General features: G+C 46.4%; 1 protein-coding gene across 1 annotated transcript; it reads left to right on the top strand.

The window, feature by feature from the left end:
* The first annotated feature begins 221 nt into the window (after positions 1-221).
* Positions 222-13,890, top strand: MAP1A (microtubule-associated protein 1A). Its single transcript, XM_009080759.1, has 7 exons — positions 222-299; positions 935-1,075; positions 2,717-4,555; positions 4,622-7,586; positions 7,775-11,521; positions 12,143-12,375; positions 13,725-13,890. The coding sequence occupies exons 3-7, from the start codon at positions 2,867-2,869 to the stop codon at positions 13,878-13,880; spliced, it is 8,790 nt and encodes a 2,929-aa protein (XP_009079007.1). The 5' UTR covers positions 222-299; positions 935-1,075; positions 2,717-2,866; the 3' UTR covers positions 13,881-13,890.
* Positions 13,891-14,442: the final 552 nt, after the last annotated feature.

Below are 14,442 nucleotides of genomic sequence, written 5' to 3'. Positions count from 1 at the left end.
CAAATTGTGCTGATAAAGAACTAGGATTTCTTTCCTTGTTGCTGAAGAGTTTGGTCTGTTCTAAGTGACCTGGGTATTAAATTCGGTCTCGACTGGAAGTTGAAGCCTTGCAATCAAACCCATGCTGAAGTGGAATTTTTGAGGCTAAAATATACAGTAGCTGGATGCTGTCTCAGCAGCTTCTCTCATCCTGTCTTATCCCCTTTCTCTCCCTAGGCCAAAGAACTCTCCATCACCAGAATGATACCCTGGAGACAGTGATCCTGGTAAATCCTAATGTGGACGGCGTCGTGTCTGAGGTAAAGACTGGATGCAGTGAGTTCTCTCCACATCAGTTCTCCTCCCCTTGCTTGACTTGGAGGTCACGATCATCATACCTTGCACATTTGGAGTATGAACGTTCTGCCAGTCTGCCACAAGATACGATGAAGTGTCCAGGTGTTCTGGTTTTGCCAACAAGACATAAGCAGTAACCAGGAGTCTGTGGCAGAATCTGCTGCTAGACAAAGAATTGCAGGAGAGTGTGGTTTCTTGTGTGCTAGCACTTTAGGAATGAGCTGCTCCTGGAAGAGTTAGTGCACTAGAATTGCCCTATTTTAAGGATTGCTCAGGCACTTTCAGGAGCCTGTAGACTTTCCTAGCAAGCAAGGTGGAGGACTTCTGCACCTCAAGCATTCTAGTTTGATGAGAGGCTGAATATGCTGATATCTTACAACCTTTCCAATGTGAGCTATGATGTGACATGGAGCTGTGTTGGGTAGACAGTAGCAGTGTCTTCCCTCTTCAAAAACCTACTTTCTTGTATGTAGAAATCTTATGTTTTGGCTGTTTGTGAATAACATGGGAGTATTGCCTGTCCATGGGACTGGGATTCTGTGTGCTGGTGAGGAGTGCAGGTAACTTCTGACTGCAGTACTCTATCTTGTGCTAACAGGTCCGCTCACTGCTGTGTGATTCATCAACACACAAACTACTGATCCTCTGTGGTCAGAGCTCAGACCAGGAAGGAGACTTGGTCCTGCAGACAGGGACCTTCACTTACCAGAAGTTCATTGAGATACTTTCAGACCCAGAGGTGAGTATGAGCCGTAACAGCACCTCCCCTCCTGTTCAGAGTGCATGGTAGAGCAACGCAGCCTGCACCCTCCTTCAGGTGGCAGATTTGCAGACAGATAGGTTTGAAATCCAGCAGAAAATTGCATACCATGAATAATTCATGCTAATGTCTTGGGAATCTTGCTTTAAATCCCTGGCTTAGGCTTTCCAAGGTGCAGGCATGGGTGATTCCTTTAACTGTTCAACTTGAAATAACCTTCCAGACTGGCCCTTCAGAGGGCAGACACACAAAATTTCTTAAAGCAGCTCTTAAAATAACTGTGGGCAGCACTCAAAAACAGCCAACAGAGGCTGTAAATGTGAGTATTTCTCTTCATGTCATAGTCAGTCCAACACACATGTTCACAAAGTTCAGAGTATTCATTTGGGGTGTGAAAAGATGATGAAAGAATGACTAAATGCTGATTAAGTAATTACATGGAGATTACATAACTACAAGTGCAACTATTTAATCATGGATTTGCTGCATCATTCAGGTTGGAAGGGCACATGAGAGGTCTGTAGCCCAACCTCCTGCATAGAACAGAGTCAGTACTGAATTTTTGCAAGCTTGCTCAGGGATTTGTCCAGTCGGACCCGTAAAACTTTGTAGGGCATCTCTGAACTTCTGTTCCAATGCTGATTATCTCAGCTTGGTGCACTACAGCTTTCCTGAAAGGCTTTACATTCTCTTTCTGTTGGCGCTCGTTGCCAGTAAAGATATTCTGCTTTAGTTTCTGGGAAGCCAAACTTTCACTGCTAATGTGCCAGATGTTTAGAATGTTTCTGTCTGGTTGAATATACAGTTGCTGCAGGAATGGCTGGGTGATATATTGCCAATTGACATTATTATTGCTGTAATCACTTCAGCAAATATGCTTGCCTTCATTTATCTAAAGCTGATTGTTCTACTTTGTTTCTGGTATCCACTTATTTGGACATGAACTAGGCAGTTATGGGCTGTCTGAGCAAGAGAATACAATGTAAAGAATTGTACTAATCTCATTCAGGATACTTAGGAAGTTGAGGTGTAATACTTCTTTGCTTTTGATATATATTCAGCATGTAGCATGTACCTAAGCCTGTATGTGTAGCAGATATGGAGTCATGACTTTCAAAAGAAAAAGGAAAGAAAATTAATCTAAATAAAAAAGAAAGTCCTGCAGCACCAGAACTGCACAAAGTGCTCCATGGTGGTTCACTAGCTGCTGAGCGAGGGTAAGGCCAGACAATGATGCTTAGCATTGAAAAGGTTGACTCAGGGTTAGAATTCACAAACCAGAAAAAAAACAACCAACAACCTGCTACTTTAGAACCCAAGCCAAGGACTGATATCTCAGGTTAAACAGGAAGAAGTAAGAAAAGAGGACAAGGTGGTTCCTCCCAGCAGTCAGGAAGCGCAACAGCACATCACATTCAGAATTCCAGCAGAGAGCAGGACGTGGCCCCAGGCATTGATTTTCCATGGGCTTTTGGACTGTTCTGTCTACCCGAGTGTTTCCTGTCAGTAAAGTGCTCATGGCAGCTTCAGTATTTATGTATTAACTGCCTTTTTTTTTTAGGTGCTGTGTACGTCTCAGAGCTCTATTTGACCTGTGTTTGTCTGTACTTGTCTCATTAGGTCACCCAGATTCTTAGCAACACTGATTCAGAGACCAAGGCCTCTCTTACAGTGTCATACCTGGGAGAAGGAGCCTGGAGCAACCTTGAGCATCCTCAATTTCAGGAAATTATTAATCTGAAACTGAATCCTGATCCAGTTCTGCCAGAAATGGATGGGGTGTCTGAGTTTGCAGAGTATGTCTCTGAGACAGTTGACGTGCCATCTCCGTTTGACCTCCTGGAGCCACCCACCTCAGGGGGCTTCCTGAAGCTTTCCAAGCCCTGCTGCTACATATTCCCTGGGGGAAGAGGTGATTCTGCTCTCTTTGCTGTCAATGGGTTTAACATCCTTGTGGATGGTGGCTCTGAGAGGAAATCCTGCTTCTGGAAGCTGGTAAGGCACCTGGATAGGATTGACTCAATCCTGCTCACCCACATCGGTGCAGACAACCTGCCTGGCATCAATGGGCTGCTGCAGAGGAAAGTTGCTGAGCAAGAGGAAGAACAATCTCAGGGCTCTACTAACTACAGTGACTGGATGAAGAACCTAATTTCTCCTGAGCTAGGGGTGGTTTTTTTTAATGTTCCCGAAAAGCTGAAAATGCCTGAAGCATCCATGAAAGTGAAGAGGAGCATCGAAGAAGCCTGTCTGACACTGCAGTATCTCAACAGACTGGGCATTAAATCAGAGCCTCTCTACAGGGTGGTGAGCAGCACCATCGAGCCCATCACACTCTTCCACAAAATGGGAGTGGGTAAGCTGGACATGTATATACTGAACCCTGTCAAGGACAGTAAGGAAATGCAGTTTCTGATGCAGAAATGGGCTGGCAATAGCAAGGCAAAGACTGGCATAATTCTTGCAAGTGGGAAAGAAGGTGAAATTTCAGTTCCCTATCTCACATCCATCACAGCTCTAGTGGTGTGGCTTCCAGCCAGCCCAACAGAGAAAATTGTCAGGGTTTTGTTTCCTGGAAATGCTCCACAAAATAAGATACTGGAAGGTCTTGAGAAACTCAAGCACCTAGACTTCCTGAGGTACCCGGTGGCTACTCAGAAAGATATCACTTCTGGAATACCTCCACCTGTGCTGAAGCAGACCAAAATTAAACAAAGAACTGACAGTAAAGAGAGTCTGAAATCTTCCCCCAAGCCATCTGCAACAAAGCAAGTCAAGAAAGAAGAGGCAGTTGAGGAGGGGATTAAGGAAGCAAAACTTGAAGTAAAGGATGCTAAAATTGACAAAAAGATTAAAGAACACACAGAGAAAATTCCTGAGAAACCTGTTAAACATGAAAAGATAAAGACAGAAACAAGTGATGCTCTCAAAGCAGAGAAAAGAAAATTGGCCAAAGATAAGGCTGGAAAAAAGCATCTCAAAGAGAAAGTGTCCAAATTGGAAGAGAAGAAAGACAAAGAAAAGAAAGAGATTAAGAAGGAGAAAAAGGACTTTAAAAAAGATGATGGAAAGAAAGAGGAAAAAAAAGATTCAAAGAAAGATGATAAAAAGAAAGAAAACAAACCGGAGGCCAAAAAGATTTCTAAACCAGACTTGAAACCATTTACCCCAGAAGTAAGAAAAACATTGTACAAGGCAAAACTTCCAGGCAGACTCAAAACTGAGAAAAACAAAGTCAAACCTGAAAAGGAAGTACCTGCTGACCTAAAGACATCACCAGTGGAGATGGAGCCAGGAGAGACTTTGACAGCAGAACACAGGTTAGTCCTGTCCTCACCAGAAGATCTTACAAAGGACTTTGAGGAACTGAAGCACAGGGAGAAAGGGGCCTTGCAGATCACTCAAGAACTGTCTGACATGGAGGTTAGTGATAAGATTATGAGAGCACCTGAAGCAGAGGTAAAATACTCTGCTGATATGACTGCTCAGAGTTGCCTTGAAGTGGATCTGATTTTGAAAATAAAGACTCCTGATCAGGGAATAACTACTACTGATATGGGAAAAGAATCACTAGCAGAGGAAAAGGCTGACAAAGAACAGGTGCCAGCCCAGACAGACCTCATGGCAAAGGGTGTTTGGGCACCAGTGGTCAGAGAAGAAGAGAAGGAGGAAGAGGAGAAAATCTCTTTGGATAGAAAACAGAGGGAAGCACAAACAAAGACTTGTGAAAAGTATATTGAGGATCCAGAGGCACAGCAAGTGGGTGGGAAGGAAAAAAAAGAAGATGTGATAGAAAAGGCAGAACTGGAAAAAAAGGAAGAAGAGCACGTGAAAGCAGAGGAGAAGGTGGAAAATAATAGAGACTTCTATGAGCTGAAGCAGGATGAGAGGGAGGACAAACTGTTCACCACTACAGAGAAGGAAAAAGAATTTAGTGACCTGGGTGAGAAAAACAAGTTACTTGGAAAGGACATAACAAAGGAAGAGTCATATCTGAGCAGCCTGCCAGTCCCAGCAGGAGTAACAGCAGAACATGTTTCCTATATCCAAGATGAAACTATCCCTGGGTACTCAGAAACAGAGCAGACCATTTCTGATGAAGAAATACATGATGAACAGGAAGAAAGAATCCCACACTTGAAGTACGATGTCAATGCCTATGACATTTCTGTTCCTGACCACCCAGGCTCTTTTGAAGCAGTACATGGAATACAGGCCACACCTCCTGCTGACCTTTCAGCCAAGGGCTATGCTGCCCAGGAGTCTGAAATCCTGGCATATCCTACAAACATTGTGGCAGCACCTCTAGCTGAGGAGGAGCACATATCCTCTGCTACCTCCATTACAGAATGTGACAAACTTTCATCTTTTGCAACTTCAGTAGCAGAAGATCAATCTGTTGCATCTATAACAGCACCACAAACAGAAGAGACTGGAAAAAGCTCTTTGCTTCTGGACACAGGAAACAGCATGCCCTCCTCTCGGACTGAAGCCACCCAAGGTCTTGACTATGTTCCCTCTGCTGGCACAATTTCTCCCACATCGTCCTTGGAGGAAGACAAGTGCTTTAAATCTCCACCCCCTGAAGATTTCCATGCATTAGCAGAAGGAGAAAGAAAACTAGAAGCTCAAAAAAAGGATCTGCATGAAGAGGTGGAAGATGAAGAGGATGAAGAAGATGGGACTCCAAATATTGAGATGCCTGAGAAACTCAGAGAGCATTACAGTGCCCCCATGTTTGCTGCCCAAGGGTGCCCCGATGACGTGGCAGTCAGTGTTCCTGCAGAGGTGCCGCCGCTGCCTGCTGAGGAAGCACTGTTTTCGCAGGCTGACTCTGCAGAGGCCGAGGAACGATGCACCAGCCCTGACGACAGCACAGTCAAAATGGCCTCTCCCACCCCATCTGGCCCCACCAGTGCAGGGCACACACCCTTCCACCAGTCTCCAGTGGAGGAAAAGCTGGAAACAGTAGATTCAGATCTGTTTGAGAAACAAACAGATGCTGCTGCCAAGAAACTGGAAAGCCAAACTTCTCTTGTGGTGAAGGCAGCCAAGGGTGAGCCTCTCAGAGAAGACGAGAAAGCCCTCTCAGAGAAGGCACCTGCAGCTAAACCCAGACGTGAAAAAGAAGTACCTGGACCTGTGCAGCACGCACTGGGTTTGGGTAGTGATGTTCCAGTGTCTCCTGGGAAGGAGGTGCAGGAAGAACCTGTGAGGAGGGAGGAGCTGCCCTGGCTCTCCTACCACAAGCAGGACACAGTGGCAGTTGGGGAGCAGGAGGAGCATTTCAGCATGTCCCATCCTAGCACAGAGCCAGAAAAAGAGCAAGGAACCAAAACCATGACAGAAAGTTTAGTGGGATTTTCAAAACACTTGTCCTTTGAGCCATTCTCAACCACAAAAACATCTCTAGAAAATGTGAATCTCCCACAGGTCACAAGCCAAAGTAAATCTGAAAGTGATGAACCTTTGAAATTTTCACCAGATGACACCAAATCACTTCCTTTTGCAGAAAAAAGCATTGGTAAAGAAAAATCCTCAGATACTTCTAAGGGAGTTACTGCTGAAGAAGGAAAACTGCTGTATTTCACAGGCGACACCTCAGAAGAAGAATCTTCTCATGTTTCCAATAAAGACATTTCCCCAGAAGAGACCAAATCCATTTCTCTCACTGAGAGTCCCAGCAAGGAAATCTCTTCAGACCTTTTTGTTAAAGGAATTTCTCCAGAAGATCTCAAATCTCTTAGTTTCACAGAAGAGATACCTACAAAAGAAAAAACTATGCCAAACTTCACTGACAAATTCCCTTCAGAAGCTGTGAAATCCATGGGTTTCACAGACCAGAGCCCACCTACATCTGAAAAATCATTAGAAAATTCTGCCAAAGAACTGAAAGAAGCATCAAAATCTCTTCCATACCCAGAAAGTAGTTCAGTTAAAGACATGTCACCCAGAGATTCTTCAACTGAAGAAATGTGTCCCGATGACAGCAGTTTATTTTCTGCATCAGAAAAGGACCCCTTTAGGGGAAGAGCTGCAGGCTTGTACTCTCAGGAAGTATCTCCAGATGCAAAGAGCTTATACTTTACAGAATCTAGCCCAACTGAGGATAAAACATCTTCACATACTTTGACTGAAGGTGTAAAATCTTGCAGGTTCAAGGAAGCTCAAGGAGAAAAGTCTGCAGAAATGGAAGACTTTTACATGAAAGATTTAAGTTATGAGAAGAAAGTATGGTTTCCGGAAGAGGTGGAGGAGATCCCTGTCCAGGGAAAGTGGCAGAGATGTGACAAAGAGAGAGAGAACACATTCTTGGATGAGGTACCAGACTTTGAAACAAAATCCTTTCCTAAAGTGGGAGAGGAGGGGATCCTGCCTCCTCCAGCCCCTGGCAGTCACACCTGGAGAGTAGCAGAAAAGGAAGCATGGGACCCTGAGTTTGGGTATCTTCAGGAAGGGAGAGAGAGTAGGAGAGGAGGACAGTTACCCAGTGAGGAGGATGAGGAGCTCCACCATGCTGAAGAAAAATCTGTGCTACTGCAAGCAGAAACAGAATGTTTCAAGATGGAATCACGTAATTACAAAGAAGACACACAGAAGAGTGTCAAACCTATGCCAGGGAAGCATGGGACCCTGAGTTTGGGTATCTTCAGGAAGGGAGAGAGAGTAGGAGAGGAGGACAGTTACCCAGTGAGGAGGATGAGGAGCTCCACCATGCTGAAGAAAAATCTGTGCTACTGCAAGCAGAAACAGAATGTTTCAAGATGGAATCACGTAATTACAAAGAAGACACACAGAAGAGTGTCAAACCTATGCCAGAAACAAAGATTCCTGCTGACATCACTGTCCCTGAAAGAACACAAAGGGAAAGTTCTCCACTGTCGCCTCAGTATGTCTCTGGTGAGAAAAATCAGACCAAAGCATTAACTGGAAACAAAGAAAGGCAAGAATTGTTGACATCTAAACAAGATTACTTAGATGACGAGGAGAAAGCTGTCTTAGATACCTGTGCAAAGTCACTAGACCAAGTGCTGACAGCATCTCCCCTGTCTGCAGCAGGACAGGAGATTAAGGCAACACCAGGAGCAGAGAGGCCTTGCAAGTTAGACCAGTGCAAGCCACCTTTGTGGGAGGACATCCCATCGAAGATGGCTGAGAAGAAATCTGACATGCATGGATTGTATCAGGAAATAGACTGCAAATACAAGTCAGACAGAAGGCAAGAGGATGACTGCAAATCCACTGAGGGTCTGTATGACTTTGCAGGAAGAAAAGAGCAGACAACAGCAGCATCTACTCTATTGCAATCTACAAGACCAGAAGAATATGAGTATATTGCAGCATCCCCAGAAAAGAGTGCTGAGGTGTCAGGACAGCAAGCACAATCTCCCCCAGGAAAAAAAAGCAGTGCTGCTGTGGGCCATGCTGGGGCTCTGGGTGCTGCCATCCGAGAGGTATATCCTCCAGAGACCTATTCCAAGAGCTTCCCTGAGCCTTATTCCTATGAGGAAGGGATCTGCAGACCCAGAGGTGATGACAGTTCCACAGGACAGGAGCAAGAAGAAAGAGAACCAACACCCTACCCTGATGAGAGAAGTTTCAAGTATGCTGACATCTATGAGAAGATAATTGCGTCTGGAGTGGGACCCTCCCCCTTCACAGCCAAGGGTGCAGACAGCCCAGGTCACACTGACAAGGTGCTAGTGACAGCACTGAGCTCTCAAAAATGTCAAAGTTCTCACATCTCTGCAAAGGAAGAAGAGTCCTGCCTTTACACCTCTGCTGAGAAGGAGTTGTCATCTCCAGCATCCCCTAAAGATAAAGCAGATTCAGTCTTTGAGTATACAGACATCCATGAAAGATACTTGCCCTTGTCTGAAACAGGGAAGCCCGGTATATCAGGACAGGAAAAACAAAAGATGTCTTCTGCTTCGCCAGAACTGGAATCTGCACTGCACCTGTCATCCACGAGCACAGCATTTGCCTGTCCCACAGACACAACTGACACTTTTTACCAAGGGAAATCATCCACCTGTATTGGTGCTGTTCGTCCAGATGAGAACATCATTTTGTCTAGCCAGGAGCTGAAATCTGAAAGCCCAAATCCCAAAGACACAGATTATGAGAAAGCAGATCGAGGGGAAGAGAGCACAAGTGACACAGAGTTGGAAAAAGGTGCTAAGGAGAAGTCTGAAAAGGAGTCTAAACTGCACAGCCCTGCTGAAGCTGCAGGCACAGACTATACACACATCTCAGCCATGGGCAAGTTCCCTGTCTCAGAGTCCCTCCTGCAGAGCAAGCATCAGGAACCCCTTTCACCCAGCTCCACTGCTTCTTCCCCCTCTTGTCCAGGCTGGAAAGAGGAGTATGGGAGTAGGACAGCTGCATCAGCTGCTGTTGTGGGGGCATATGTTGCTGGTTACAGTGATGTGCCAGACGTGGGAAGAGATGAAAAAGCTTCAGAAATATGCCATGTAAGGCAAGATCCTTCACAGAAGAGAGAGGCTGCTGAAAAATCCGCAAAGCAATCCCATTTCCACATGGCAGATTATCCAGGTGCAGCAGTGCTCTCCGAGTGCCAAGAGCAAGCCACATACCTGAAATCTGCTTCCAGCAAACAGACAGAGGCACACAAAGGGGGCCCAGGGGTAGAGGGCAGAGGGATGGATAGCTCTTCTGGCTTTGAAAGCTCCCTGCTAGGAAAGGGCGACACAGCCAGCATATTCAGGCATGAGCAAACCTCAGCAAGCCGTTTGGGGGATATCTCTCTTCCTTTAAAGTCTCCTTGTGCTTTGCTCTCAGACCAGGGGAAGAAAGATGAATACTTGGAGGTTTCTGAGAAAATCAGCAGCCTTGACTCATCTTTTCCTAAATTTTCACTGCTGAGTCCATATGAAGAAGACAAGCTGTTCTCCAAAGGTGTGGAGAGAGAGTCTGTGCCCCAGCAGCAGCTGAAGGATGACTCTTCCAGCCTGTCAGAGGAACCTTCATCTGAAGCCACCACTCCTGTGATACCGACTACAGCAGAGAGTTTCTACTCCCATATGCTTTCCACACACACAGGGGCAGGGATAGAACCAGGTGCCAGGAGTCCTTGGGATGTATCTCCACAGATTCCAGATAATGCTGTGAAAATAGCTGAAACCAAAGACTTTGTGTTTGCTGAAGATCATGGTTCTCCATTCCCCTGTGGCACCTCTCCATGCAGGAAGGAGGTCCAGGGCTTGGGGCCATTCCCTGTGGAACAGCAGCCGCAGCCCTGCAGGAGTAGCCCTGAGCAGAAGGCACCATTTGCAGAACAGGCATTGACGCTGACATGTCTTCCTGATGTGTTGACATCATTTCCTCATCAGCAGCACGAAGATGATACCACAGCCAATGGTCCAACAGAGGTGAGCACCAGTCTGCAAGCTTTCCAAAGCACATACCATGCAGCAGAGGCAAAAGATGAAAACACATGTCCTGATTCTGACAGTAGTTTTTCTCCATGTGCAGGCAGAGAGGACACAGAGAGGCAAAGTCGTCCTTCCTCTCTGGTATCCCCTGAACACAGTTTCCAGCCCTTTTTCCCAGATGTGCAGAGGGGTGGAAAAACAGAGGACCATGGAGATGCTTCCCATGAGATGGAGCCACGCTTAGGAGGCAGTTTTGATTGTGGACAGAAATTTTCCACATGCGAATACAAGCAGAGAAAGGGAGAGCTCTCTCCCTCTTTCATCAACCCGAGCCCCCATGAGCTCTCTGAAGACAGTGACCTCTCACAGGAGGATGGTCACCCTTCAGTGCAGGGGAGACCACCCCACACTGGGAGCAGCCCCATGCAAAGTGCCACAGTGGAGGAAACCCCTCCAACGTCAGTGAGTGACTCTGGAACCTCCCAGTCTGACTCGGATGTCCCACCTGAGACTGAGGAATGTCCGTCCATCACAGCAGATGCTAACATGGACTCGGATGAAGATGCCGATTTCCTCCCAGTGGACAAAGCTGTGGGGAATGCTCATCATGCCAGTTCGAGGTCCAGCCACGATCCTCAACCTGTTCCAATGGTAGATCCCCATCCCCACCCTCCTCACCCTGATGTCTGCATGGTAGACCCGGATGTGTTGGTAAATGAGCAAAACATGAGCAGAACTGATAAAATTTCCAAGAAAGACATAAAAGAAAAGAACAAAGGTGTAAGGAAACCTTTGAGCAAACCCAAATCTTCCTCACCTGCCCGGAAATTGGACATGAAAGGGAAACGATCGCCTACTCCTGTGAAACAGCTGTCGGACAAATCTCCAAAATCTATCACTGCCAAAAAAGAAAGAGATGGAGGAGAGAAGCCCAAAGCACGAAGTGCACTGATGCCAGAGGATGAGCTGTCCCGGAGTAGCCATGGCAACCCTGGCAAGAGCCTCCTTAACGGTATCAAAACAAGCCCTGGTAAGAAATCCTCCCTGAAGCATGCATTGTCTCTAGGTCCAACACAGAGAAAAGCACTGGGCTAAACATAGCAGATAATAGGACTTCCCAGTAAGGTATAAAAAGTAATAACCAGTGATAAGGTTGAGAGGTACAAAAGGTTGATAGGAAAGAGCAAGAGAGTCCTTGGAGTAGGATGGCAGAAAGCCAAATGGACCTTCCAGACAGAGTTCTGTACCAGCCTAGAATAGAATACAAAGGCCATCAGGGCAGGATTTTTTTTTAGCAAATGTGGGTTATTAAACAGCAAAAATTAGGACTAAATATTGACTGGGATGACAACTCTGCAAAAGTGAATATTGGAGGCTTTTGATTCCCTTCCCCTGGAAAATATTCTGAGCCTAAAGCCTTCCAGTACCTTCCCAAAGAACAGAACTCTCTTTCCTTCCCAAGACCTGTGACAGCATTGGCCCAGAAACAAACCCAGGTCACCTCTGAGCAGCAGAGCCTGGATATGTCTTAACTTCATTGCTGCAGGGAAAAAAACCTTTCTGTAATTCAAGTCCTTCAGTGTTATTCTGTGTGTTTGTCCTTTCCAAAAGGGAATAGATAGACAGCTCTTGTTTGCTTTTTTTCCCAAAGCTTCCAACAATCCAAGAAGCAGTTTGTCTGTGCCTATGGGTCCACCCGTCTATGTGGACTTGGCCTACATCCCCAATCACTGCAGTGCGAAGAACACAGACCCCGAGTTCTTCAAAAGGGTCCGAGCATCCTATTATGTTGTGAGTGGGAATGATGCAGCCAATGGAGAACCAAGCCGTGCAGTGCTGGATGCACTTCTGGAAGGGAAGTCACAGTGGGGGGAGAACCTGCAGGTAGGTCATGGAAATGCAAAGGTGTGCATGGTGCTCCAGGTGTCACAAGTGCTCAGAAGATGTGTGTCACAAACATAACTGAGGGAGTGCACTGAGAGGAAGCAAATGGTGCTGGGCATGTCCTGCTCTGCAGCCTTAGCAGAGTTAACTGTACTGATAAGGAGGAATACGACACCTGCAAAATGGTGTGAATGGAAGCAGATATGTCCTTCTTCCCTCATCCTTCTGAGGGGAGGAAGCATTTATGATACACTCCTCCTTAGCTGCTGCAGGATGAGCCTATCCTCAAGCGAAGTCAAGCACCATCACATCAGTCACGAAGGCTGAATTTTCATCAGTGTCCCACACTCAGTGGCATCTGTTGCTAGCCTGGATTGCTGAAGATCTTTCTGATAGCAACTTTATATTACTGCTTTTAAACCAGAATGTTCTTATACATAGTTCTCTCTTAGCCAGGCTTGCAGTATGCCCCAGGTGGGCTCCTGAAGACACGTACCAGGTGGTGTGTATGTTCTTTCAGACGAAGCAGGTCCCTGAATTGAACATTGGGTCAATGAGCACATAGAGTCCATTAACAGTGACACTGCCAGCACTGTTCCTTTTCACACTAAGGGATCTTTCAGAGGCTGTTTCTGGAGCTCCAGAGCATGATGCTCTCCCTGCAGACATTACAGAATCACAGAATATAACACGTACCAGGTGGTGTGTATGTTCTTTCAGACGAAGCAGGTCCCTGAATTGAACATTGGGTCAATGAGCACATAGAGTCCATTAACAGTGACACTGCCAGCACTGTTCCTTTTCACACTAAGGGATCTTTCAGAGGCTGTTTCTGGAGCTCCAGAGCATGATGCTCTCCCTGCAGACATTACAGAATCACAGAATATAATATACAAAGTTGGAAGGGACCCTTGAGGATCATCTAGTCCAACCCCTGGCCCTGCACAGGACAGCCCTGAGAATCACATGCCTGAGAGCTCAAGCTTGGTGCTGTGACAGCTTCCCTGGGGAGCCTGTTCCAGTGCCCGACCACCCTCTGGGTGAAGAACCTTTTCTAATATCCAGCCTAAACCTCCCCTGATGCAACTTCAGACCATTCCCTCAGGTGTCACCGTTACGGTGTCAGTGCTGCCAGTTTGCAGCCAGTTCAGAGCCCTATTGTGTAATGTATAAAATAAAGCACCACCTCTGCCTCAGAACCTGACATCTGAAAGACATTAAATAGAGAAAGCAGTACTGAGGGTACAGTGTTCCAGAATTAATGGGAAATTTTAACCTTGGCTCCTGTGGGCTTGGTTTGTCACTGTGGTGGTGCTCAGACAATCATCCCTGCTGCTTTCTTTTCCCAGGTGACATTGATCCCAACACATGACACTGAGGTGACACGAGAATGGTACCAACAGACCCATGAGAAACAGCAGGAGCTAAACATCATGGTACTGGCAAGCAGCAGCACTGTCGTGATGCAGGATGAATCTTTTCCAGCCTGTAAGATTGAATTCTAAATCTCCCACACTTTGTGTTCATCCATTGACTCTCCAATCACCGATGCAACATCAGAGACACCATCTAATCACAGTCCAGTTCTTCTCTGGTTTAGTCCTCTACATGGTTCCTATTTGTCAGGCAATTGGGTATCCATCTAGCTCAGCACTGGATGCTATGAGGAAGAAGTGCAGGGCTCTGTAATATTCTGGACTGAGCTGAGTTTGTGCAAGAGCGATTGCAGGTCAGGGGCACTTTCACTTTCCCTGCTTTATTCTGCTGCCTGTACAGTTTCTGTAGACTACCTTGGCTGCCTTGCTGCTGTGAGAGCTTGTTCTACTCTCTTCCTGGCTGCCTTGTCATTTAACCTGTAGCACCATGAACCTCATCAGGTGAGGGCTGAAGTGCTGCTGCTGCATGCAGAGAGCGCGTGGGGGGCAAAGAAAGCGCACCGGGGAAACCCTCCGACTGTGGCAGTGAAGGTCATTCTTCTATCTCCCATCCTGAGCATACAGGAGGTGTTCTGAGAAAGGGGACCTGCATTCCAGCTAGGCAGGACCACCACCTAGCAGTGGGAGTGGA

Source organism: Acanthisitta chloris, unplaced genomic scaffold, assembly GCF_000695815.1.
Source record: "Acanthisitta chloris isolate BGI_N310 unplaced genomic scaffold, ASM69581v1 scaffold18738, whole genome shotgun sequence".
Lineage (NCBI taxonomy): Eukaryota > Metazoa > Chordata > Aves > Passeriformes > Acanthisittidae > Acanthisitta > Acanthisitta chloris.
This window is presented reverse-complemented; position numbering and strand designations above follow the sequence as displayed.

Excerpts from the sequence above, each read along its gene's own strand:
- MAP1A (XM_009080759.1), top strand. The coding sequence starts at position 2,867 with ATGGATGGGGTGTCTGAGTTTGCAGAGTATGTCTCTGAGACAGTTGAC. Across the intron at positions 7,587-7,774 it reads GAGAGGAGGACAGTTACCCA|GACAGTTACCCAGTGAGGAG; the intron begins GTGAGGAGGATG and ends GTAGGAGAGGAG. Across the intron at positions 11,522-12,142 it reads CGGTATCAAAACAAGCCCTG|CTTCCAACAATCCAAGAAGC; the intron begins GTAAGAAATCCT and ends TTTTTCCCAAAG.